The 10558-nt window shown below is 47.6% G+C and overlaps 1 protein-coding gene across 5 annotated transcripts in view; it reads right to left on the minus strand.

The window, feature by feature from the left end:
- Positions 1 to 10558, minus strand: part of HNRNPUL1 (heterogeneous nuclear ribonucleoprotein U like 1) — a 32604-nt gene that overhangs the window by 20638 nt on the left and 1408 nt on the right. For 2 of the 5 annotated variants that reach the window (XM_077131773.1, XM_077131771.1), the window contains exons 2-5: positions 6608 to 6733; positions 4296 to 4452; positions 2467 to 2540; positions 890 to 1029 (exon numbers count right to left, since the gene is read on the minus strand). In XM_077131773.1, the coding sequence (XP_076987888.1) occupies positions 890 to 1029; positions 2467 to 2540; positions 4296 to 4452; positions 6608 to 6728 (492 nt within the window). In that variant the 5' untranslated portion in view covers positions 6729 to 6733. Of the gene's footprint in view, positions 1 to 889; positions 1030 to 2466; positions 2541 to 4295; positions 4453 to 6607; positions 6734 to 10027; positions 10556 to 10558 lie in introns of those variants that run through there. The other 3 variants (XM_077131769.1, XM_077131770.1, XM_077131772.1) reach the window with 3 other exon arrangements.

Genomic DNA, 10558 nt, shown 5'->3' on the forward strand with positions numbered 1-10558 from the left:
TCGAGGTCAGGATGCCTCTATACATCTAAAATTGATGGTATAGGCAAGCATTTTATCAGTTTAACTGGCAGTGTGTTTCTTTTGTGAGTGGTACATAAAATAGTTTGGAATTTACAGGTCTTAATAAATATAATAAACTCTCTGTCTTATTTTCTACCTCTGGAAAACAGTGATAGCAGTACCTATTTCACAATGGTAACATAAGGATTAATGAAGATAATGTACAGAACTTGGCACAGTATCTTCTGCATATTAAGTGCCCTATAAATAATAGCCATTGCAAATAAGTTTGGACATACAGAGGATATACAAGAAATTGTCAACATCTAAGTTACCTGTGGGGAATAAGGTGGGACCAGAAGCATACAAAAATAACTTCTGCTTTCTTACCTTATACTCTTTTGTATTACCTGAACTTGTGTTAAACATGAACATGTATTATTTCTATAAACATAGCTTGCCATGGAACTGTGGAAGGGGGATGGTGAAGGATGGCCTGAGCAGGCAGAACGACTTTTCTTTGCCATGCTCTCCATTTAGCCTCCATTGGTGATGCCTGAGTCTATTCTTCACAGACTTTTCTTCAAAACAAATCCTTTTCCCAATCTTATATCAAACACATCCCCTCTATACTGCTTGGCTCTATGATACCTGGGCCAAATCTCACCAAAGAAAAAAATCTGCTTGGTATATTGGCATGCTTTTCTGATATAGTACTTAGCAACAGCATAGTTCTTTTGAATTCATCATCCTTTCTGTCTGGACACAAAAATCTATGCATAATCAAATCTTTTTTGCAGCAATGGCTCCCAAGTGAGGTAGCTGGTGACAAGGCTATTCCAAAAAATGGCTCAGGTTTCCATCTCTCTCCTCTGTCGCCCCTACTCACCTTCATCTCAAAGCACACACGGCCCCTTCTGACCCCATAGCTGGCACGGGCTCCTGACCACAGATATGCAAAGCCCTCAATTGTGAGTGGGTAGCCACTACTCCGGTCTCGGGCAACCTTGAAATGGAGATCGCAGTTATCTATGGAAGAAAAAGCCTGGAGTTGGCTGGTGTTTTAAAGATCCCAAAAGAGATACAGGCAAAAGAATTACCCAAGAACACAAGCCAGCGCATCATGGGAACAGTTTTATGAGGACCCAGCCATACCTCCAAACCATTCTCACCTGAGTAGAAAGGCTTGGGGCTAGCATAAACTGGCCATCAATGAATCAAAGCAGTCACCCCATCCAGGAAGACCCAGGGAAATTGTACACAAATACCTTTGATAGGTATTGCACACTTGCTAGGGAGAGGGTCTACATCCTTGCCAGTTTCAAGGGATTTTAGAATACAAAAAAGGCTGATAACCACTGCCATATACTTCAACCATCTCTAGTGCTAACTCGATCAGTCTGGGAGCAGAGCCAGACCCCTGTTCCTGAAAGCTGTACAAGCAGTCAACCCTCACCCATACCACTCCAATCACTTCTGCCAGGTGCACTCCAGGTACCTACATGTTGTGGGCTTATGACTCCTGCTGAGAATGCTCTCGTCTAATCCTTCAAGGAGCTTGGCATGCCTCCAAAAAAGCCCTTCCTGACCATCCACTACAGTTGGCTCTCTCTTTCTCTAAAAGCTAAGCTCTATGGTCTGCATATTTGGCATTCGATCACATATTATCTGAGAAACCATTGTCACCCTATAATTTTAAAAATATTTAGCTTAACTCTGGCAGAGTTCTCGCCTTGTCTCTGAGATCTTGGGAGGGAAGTGACTGTATCTGAGATATCTTCCTCTCTTCTACAGCAGATAGCCAGCACTCTATAAACATGAGCTATGTAAAGAAAGAAATGAATTTCTGCCAACCTTCTGCTCTGCTGAGCACAGATCTGGCTGTGCTTCTGGGTGCATTTAAAAATTCAGATTCATGATTCTGATTTGGATGCTCTGAGGTAAGGACAGGACCTCTACACTTATTTCCATGAATGTTGAGGTACACAATCAAGATGAAAGATACATATCCAGTGGAAAGAAAACCAAATTGGAGGACAGAGAGTAGGGCAAGTCAGTTAGTGCCTCAGAAGACAAAGTGGCATTGATTTCACCAGGGACATGAGCAGCTGATGGAAACTGGAGAACTGGTCACCAAAGAGTTAAGTTTCCCCAGCAGCACTCAGATTCCCTTTCTGATTAGATGATGGCCCCCTGAGTGCTCAAAGCTGCTCAGGGTTTTTCAAATTACTCTCGCATCCATTTTCTTGTGAGACTACTGAAAACCCTCTGAGCTTTTAAGGCAAGATTACTTCTCTGTGAAGAGAGGCTCGGAGAAGAATGACTTGCCCAGGGTTCCACAGCTAGAGTCAATCTTCCGTCTCCAAACTAGGTGGGGCCAGGCAGGGATTCTGGGGAAGGAAGGTCAAGGTACGATTTTCCAGTTCTGACTGGAAGGCAGAATCAGAGAGACACTCCAGGACTCACATGTGTCAATGGCAACGAGGGTGTCATCAAAGTCATCTTCATCCTCTTCAGCGGGAGGCTGAGGAGAGCGCCCCCTGTGGCAGAAAAAGGCTAAGTCACATGGAGAATAGCTAGAAGATCACAGGGGAAGGGAAATGAAGGTTGTGGGGGAATTTAAAAGGAACTTCTACACTGCTTCCTGGACTTCAATTTCTTCCTATAGAAGTTAAAGAACTCCAGACACATGCACTTTTATGAGAACATTATTAATTTCTAGGGTGGGGAAAGGGATGAGAGAGGGCACACTATGCCAAAGAGGGGGTACCAGAATCACCTAGAGGGATTTTCGAAGGACTCTTTTCCCGCACTCTAAGATCAGATCCATGTGCTCTGCATGCTAAGATCCGTCTCCACACTGAACTTTGTACTAGTGGGAGGCTGTGGTATCTCAACGGGTACTGGGAAGGAAGGGATGAAGATGCAAGAGTCCTAGATAATATAATCAAATTCTTTGATGACAAACCCCAGCAATTAAAATCTGTCCGTTTATCAGGCATTTTAAGATTTCACATCTAAAAAGATATGAAATGACCCATTTTTTTTTAAGTCTCTCTATTATTCAAATGTGTCCTAAATTACGAATTGAGATTCCGCTTCCTACCAAAACACTAAAAAAAAAGGTGATAGGTTAAAATACTGCTGCTGGTTTAAGGAATGAGGGAGACGGGTAGAAGGGCAGAGGTCTGACACCTGGAGTTCTGTTAGGCAGTAGAAGCCAGATCTGAGACAGTGTGGCTGGTCCCAGTTTACCATGTGCCCATCCGGCTGCTGGCACTGCCCGTTAGACAAGCTTCCTCTGGAGGAGTGCCTTTCTGGCCCTCCAGCCCAGGGCTAGCACACAGCCTGTACAAAGCAGGCTCCTCACAAGATAAATCTTATCCCAGGAAGCCTTCACACCCAGCCCTGGCTCAGAATGAGTGTTCTTCCTCCTCTCCTCTTCACTGGCAAGTCACTCCTAAGCCTCTACTCTGTGAAAGACAGTGGGAGAAACCCATGCGAGGTGGCTTCTATGTCTTAACTTTAGTCAGTCTGTGAGACACAGGTCCCATCTTAAAAAGACTTGTCACAAATTGGAGTAAGAGGGTGACCCCACCAGGTGGGGAATAAAATGTGTCAGATGAGCAGTCCAGACAAGAGGTCATTTCTCATTTCTTTGATTACAGAAGGTTTCACACAGGAACCAAGGAGAGAGAGACTGAGCCTGGGGGAAGAAGGGAGCGCTCATCAGGAAAGAGAAAAGGGAAATGACCAGAGGAGAGGCCACTTCCTCCCATGAGCTCCTGACACTCACACACAACTTGGCTACTCATACCACTAGGATATGACTTACTTGTGTTATGCATCTGTCTCAGGCTTATCTCTGTACCCCAGATCCAGCCCAAGACTCAGTACCTTGTGAAAGCACTGTGAGTGGATGGATGGAAGGAGAGGCTGTGTTTGGAAGTAGGGTGGGGAAACAGACCTATCTTTCACTTGAGGGATACCGAGCAGACACTATCAGCGTACTAGGCAGTTTTGAAAAGGCAGGTTGGTATCTCCTATGGGAAAGACAAGGGTGTTTGGACTTTATCCTGAAGTAATTTGGGAGGGAGGAACTGAGGGAGGGACCAAAAGTTTAGGAAAGCTGAATCTGGTAATGGAGGCAGGAAGGACTGAAGGGAGAGTGTGAGGGCAGGGAGAACTCTGCTCTGCCTCCTTCGGTAAGACTACAAAGGCCTCCAGCAGGCAGGGTTATGGACAGAGATCTAACGAACAAGGGCATGGGCAACTGTGGCCTTACACACACACACCTCCTGTCCTCTCGGTGTTCGAAGTACCCCCGTCCCCGGTTTTCTTCATAAGGCCTCTTGCGACTCTGGAATTGCTGTCTGTCTGGCCTAGGTTGAGATGCATCAGGGGGCAGGAAGCTGGTGGGTGTTTCTTGCTTCATCTCTGTCTTCACTTCTACTGTCAGGATAAGTGGAAATAGTCAAGATACTTGGAAACTCCTCAGATATCACCTTCCCGGTCTCCTTTACTTCAGATGTCGGTAAGATCCTGACCACAGTGGGCTGGGCATAGGCAGCTTGCTGGGTACAAACCTGGGTTCAATGGAAACCTGCTGACCAAGCCAAGAAGGCTATAACGGAGGAGAAGGCTAGGAAAAGGGGAAGCCAGGGATGGCCAATCAGGCACATCAGCCCTGGAAGTTGAAGGAGTGACAGATGTCAGTCAGAAGAGGTTTCGTAGCGGGGAGATAGGTGGTATTTCAGCCCTAAATGAGGACAAGCTTTCTAATGGGCCACATGAAGGTGGAATGACTGCCTTTGACTGTTTTGCATGAAGGCCCCACATATCCCCAGCAGCCATCATGGCCTGTGCGGAATGGGAAGGGGCCCTAGAAGATTTTTAAGATCTTTCAAGCTCTGAGATGCCATAATTCTACATTTTCTAATTTCTCCTCCCAAAGAAGCTCCCACTGCAGTTCTCACAAAGCTTCTTCAGTCTGGTGAAGAAGCAGCTAATTCTACTCTATACCACTGACTTTAATTACTCCACCACAAAAGCCCAGAATCACCCTGGAAGGAAGGCTCCGTAGTTAAGTCATCCCATAGGGGTAATAACCTTATTAAGTCACACCACAAATAGGAGATCAGGATGGGATAACATGCTGTGGACCACTGGGAAAATCCTGATTTCAGATAGGCTCCAAGAATCTGTGTCCAACCAAGAATAAGCCATGGATTTCCACCTTGCCTCATTTCTACTACATCATCTTTCCATGGATCACACATCCTCTCATTTCAGTATTCAATGAAAAACCACCTTGGTGGTTTGGGTCACTCACTAGCTTTGGTACGCAGACCACAATGTCTCAGACAAGCCTCCTGTTTCTCAAGAGTAGGGCTGCTGCTCACCCATCTGAAGAGAGCCTCCATGGTTTCCAGCATAGGGCTGGGCTCACAGGAGGTCCCTGAAAAACGTCTGTTGATAATGGCACAGAAAATACTCTTGTTGGGCCAAATGATCCCACAGGTCTCAGAGCCTGACACAAATCTGCAATTTAACCTACATTTATTAATGTCCTGAGTCACCCACGAGAAATGTTTGGGGATTTCACTTTGTGGATGAACCAGAACGGAATTAGATTAACTAAGAAAAGGCACTGGGGTTACCACAGTGAAAGGCACACAAGACCAAGAGTCAATCTTGACTCTGTCATTAACTCAATAGTGGAAACCTGATTTTCCAACAGTAAATAAATCACAACTGTTAAAAGTTAGCTTTTTAACAAAAAGCACTGGCCTGTGAATTCTATCCTGAGCTCTGTCATTAGACAACCCCCCTAATCCATCTGTAAAATGAGGATGAGACAGCTGGATTACATCTGTGTTCCCAAACTGTCCTGCAAAGGTACACTTAAATGTTCGGAAAAGCCTGGGATAAAATGAAATGATACAGGGCAGGCTATGGTGGCTTACTAGGCAGAGTTCTTGCCATGCCAGAGAACTGGGTTCGATTCCCGGTGCCTGCCCATGCAAAACAAAACAAAACAAAACAACAAATAAACAAGGAAATATGAAATGATACAGGAATTTTCTCTCCTTTTTTTTAAATGAAAGACTTCTCAGAGCCTTTATGCTCTAATCAGTGTAGCAAATCTCCAAGAGGTGGTACAGTATATGCTGCATTTTCCAAACTCATCTGGCCAAAGAAGCCTTTTCTGTGGAGCCTTTCATAAGGCTTTCTGGAACAATACTCTCCAGAACACGGTATGGGAAACACTAGGCTGGATTTAGTTTATTTCTGGCTTCTATATTCTAAGATCCTAAAAAAGGCTCAAGAATTGGCCTCCAGGTCCAAACCTCTCCAGAACAGTGATACTGGCATCTGAAAACAGATATCAGGAAGACTCTACTTGGGAGTGGAGCATAGTTGGGAGTGGAGTATACAGGGAGCATACTCACCCTGAGAAAAACATTACCAGAGTAACAAAGCCTAGATAAATTGGCCAGGAGGAAGAAGCAAAGGTACTGTGGGAAAACAGGCTTTGGGTGGAGGGTAAGGGTCAAATGTAGATCCTGTTTGCCTCAAAAGGAATGAACCACGTGCACTTTCCTACCTGGGCGATAGGCCTGCTGCTGCTGCTCCATTTCCAGAGGTCTCCTCTCGTAGCCTGACTCGTTCTCTTGCTTGATGACCTGGGTTTCGTAAAATTGGTTCTGCCTGATAATATTGTCCATGGCATCTTAAAACAAAAGACAGCCAGTCAGAACGGTGCTTCTTAGAGGACTGTGGAATCAAGGTGGCCTCTTTTATGCCACTCAACACCAACCCCACTGGAGACAGTCAGCCTGCCAGAGGATGTCTGATAACCCCTTCAGATGGGAATCTATCTGGGCAGTCAAGGTCTGATCTGCCTGAGAACATGTCCTCTTTGACCCTCAAAAGTTTGCAGATGCTATCTATGACTGGATTCTACAGAAACTCAATATATAAAACCAACTGAAGCAGAACTGGTCTGGTTGAAGCGAGGAGATGGGAGGGTCAGAAAGGGGCTCTTGCTTGACCTTCCTCATTAAGTCTCCACTTTGGGATAGGAAGAAATCCTACACACACTTGAAGAACCCTATGGAATAGTTTGAAAATCACCAGTCTTACCTGTTCTCTAAGATCACATTAAACTTAGAAAGATGCCTTTAGGGCACAATCTTAAAAACAATTTGGAGTACAAAACCAACTCTCTGCCTAGCTCCCTTCATTAGTCCTGCCTAAATAGCCAGCCTTCTTTAAGAATCTTTCCCACTCTGTAATAGCTGCCAAACATTAAGGGGTAACCATACTATACTGAAAAGAGAAATTGAGGAGGGAAAGGAGCTGTAATGAAAATAGGGTTTATAACAATAATGGCCTTCAGATTCATTAAGGATAAGTCTTGAAATATTTAGAGTTAGATTAGAAGGGTTCTGGCAAGAAGTCTTAGGAGTCCAGAAGGAGCTCAGCTGGAGCATGGAAAGAACAATAATATGAACTATTCCTGGAGTGTGTATTATATAGACCCTGAGATATGGTTGAGAATAAGCTGAGCTGAACCCCTGCCCAGCAGAAGCCTTCAGGTTAGCATACATTAAACAAATACTCACAAAAAAAGTTATGATTGTGTTAAGGACTACAAAGGAAGGATACATAGGCAATAACTGAGTGATGAGAATGGAGGAGACCACTCCTGGGATTGGCATAACATATCAGAAATCTCAGAATTGGGACTGAAACCAGAGTACCAAACCAGAAACTCCCACAAGGAGGAGAACTTACAGGCAAACCCAGAGAGAACTTGAGAAACCTCTGCTGAGCAGGGCCCAGCCTCTCCACCCCAGGGGGCAGCTCTCTGCTGGGTGTCTCCAGGGCCCTGCTAGTGGCTGTGCCAGAGCATTAAGGCAGAAACACAGGGAAGGAGAGATAACTCTGCCACCCGCTAACCAACTGGTTTCCTTCTCAGAGGACAAATACATCTGGGCAAAACCAGGTGCAACCCAAAGGGAGGATAGCTGCAAGTCACATGGTTTGTTATAGGTCTGTTTACAAGGCTGAATGAAGGATTGGGGGGTGGACACGAAAATGGTTAATAAGATTTTGTTATGGGGGGCAGGGGAGAGAGGAAAAAATAGAATATTTCCTAAATGAAACACAGGGGGCCCTTTCAAACCATTCTGCCTCTTCCATGCTCTAAGTACAGTGCTCGTCTCCCCACATGCCCTATATCCCTCTTCCCAAGCACCCTTCCTGTGCTCACAGAAGCAGCATCGCGTCGGGAAGTTTTGACTCCAGGGTCCTTCTCCACTCTCTAAAATATCCCCCTGCTAATTACTAGGCAGGCCCAGTGCTAAGCCCCCCACATATATGATCTAATTCATTACAAGCCTGAGGGGGCCTATCATCATCTCTATTTTATAGGGCTCAGAGAGACGAATGACTTGCCCAAATTACAGAATCAGACATGAAAGGAAGTCTGTGTGTGTCTAGAATTTGTGCAGTGAAGTACTGAACTCTTCCTCTCTGAGACACCTCTGGCTGGACCTCTAGATCAAAACTGTCCCACATTACCCTCCTTCTAGGTATCCTTGCCAAGGTCCCTCCTGCCCTAGACATGCACACCAGGCCACTTCTCCTTCCCTTCCCTTTGCAATGGGAAGTCCTCTTCTCTGCACCTGGGTCCTGGATAATCCTAGCACCCTCCTCGACCCTAAGTCTATACTCAGGTTCCCCACTCCTCTCCATTAGCTCCCATCCCTCATTAACCAATGTTAACCTGAAATTTTGTCTCTTCTGTGATCAGGTTTCTATATTTCCTTAGTCCCAAGCCCCAGTATACCCTCTTTTCAAAGAAACCAAACTCTGGACACCAGAGTCCCACCCACTTATTTTTTTGGTCTCTAAATTTCCAACCCCCACTCCTGCTAAAAATTCACCCTTTTCTAACTCCAAATTCACTCCTTCCCATACCAGGGTCTCCTCTGCTCAGAAGCCCTTGCCCTACCTAAGTCCCTCTTATGCCCTCAAATCCTGAGGTCACCCCCCCGCCCCACGGCACACAGATAACTGCTTTCAGGAATCCAGGTGCCCCCTTCTCAAAGACAGGTCTTTGGCCCCCAAAACACTGCCCCCACTCTATTGTGAATCCCCAGTCAAACCAAACAGTTTTCCTTCTGCACATCCAACAAGCTCCCTTCACCCCTTTTCCCTATACTGGATACAAGGATCCTCTGTCCCCAAGTACTCCAGTTACTTCAAACTCCAACAACCTGTTATCTGTCCCCACCCTGAGGTATCTACCCTTAGTTGTTTCAGCCTTAGGCCCCCAGGTCTCTTGTTCAGAGAACTTTGGACGCCAAGGTTCCCTAAGCCTCCCTTAGCAGCAAATCTGAAGGTCCTCCTACCCACACCAAATGCCCAAGTTGCTCCTGCCTCAAGGTTGGCCTTCCAGCCCTGGATCTCAGAGACCCTCCAAGCCATCCTCAAGAGGATGCTGACCACCTCCAGGCCCAATGGACCCTCCATCTCTACAAACCATCCCAGCACCCCATGTAGCTGCAAACTTCAATCCTCAAACTCTCCCAATGCCGAAGAGCTGGTTATTCCTTCTCCAACCTTGGAAACACACGGCCTCCAATTCCCACACCCACACGCTAGGCTAGCAAAGTCCCCAAGACCATCCAGCTCTAAACTCTGGGACCATCCTTTCCGAGACCTTTCAGTCTCTTCTATTTCCGGCTTCCGAGCCCTGGGCTCCGAAATCTTTTACCCCCGATCTTCATCTCCGAAACGAAGAGTCGCCAATTCCAACATCTCCCCTGCGCCGAATGCCAGGATCCACCCTCCGGCCCTCCCGAGGCCCTTGTCCCCACATCCTTTTCAGCGGCGGGTCTCAGGATCCCTAGCCCCTAAGACCGCCTCCTTAGCCCCAGGCACCAGACTCCCGCGTCCCTCAGCCCTTTCTCGGCCCGGACTCCTCGGCCCCGGCCCCCGCCCCGCGCACTCTCACAATGTCCATCCGGCCCCGAGTAGCCGCCAGGCTCCGGGTGCGGCTGCAGCCCGGGCGGCGGTGGCTGCGCGGTTCCCTCCAGCTCGGAGCCCCCCTCGGTCTCGACCTCCTCGTTGTTGTGCCCGGGTCGCCCCGGTTCGTCGTCGGTCTCGAGCTCCCGCTCGTCGTCGGGCTCCTCGGCCTCCAATGCCGCCTGCAGCCGCTCAGCTAGCTCGGCCTTGAGGCCGCGAGTGTCCAGGCCGCGGCGCTGCAGCTCCTCGCGAAGTTCGTTCACCTTCAGACGGCGCACATCCATGGCCCGGGCCCCCGGGGCGGCCCCCGAGCCCGGCCCGGCCTCCCAGGGCTCTGTCCCCCTTAAACCTTTCCTGTCAGGAGGCGAAGGGGGAAGAAGGGGGGGGCACTCCAATGGCGGCGGCGGCGGCTCAAAATGGCCGCCGCCGCCACCTCCCCCTCCCCGTGGCCCCGTGTGATGCAACACGCATGCCAATTGGCCAGATCACGGGGCAACGGGCGCGGGTCCGGAAACTCAGC

Source organism: Tamandua tetradactyla, chromosome 16, assembly GCF_023851605.1.
Source record: "Tamandua tetradactyla isolate mTamTet1 chromosome 16, mTamTet1.pri, whole genome shotgun sequence".
NCBI lineage: Eukaryota > Metazoa > Chordata > Mammalia > Pilosa > Myrmecophagidae > Tamandua > Tamandua tetradactyla.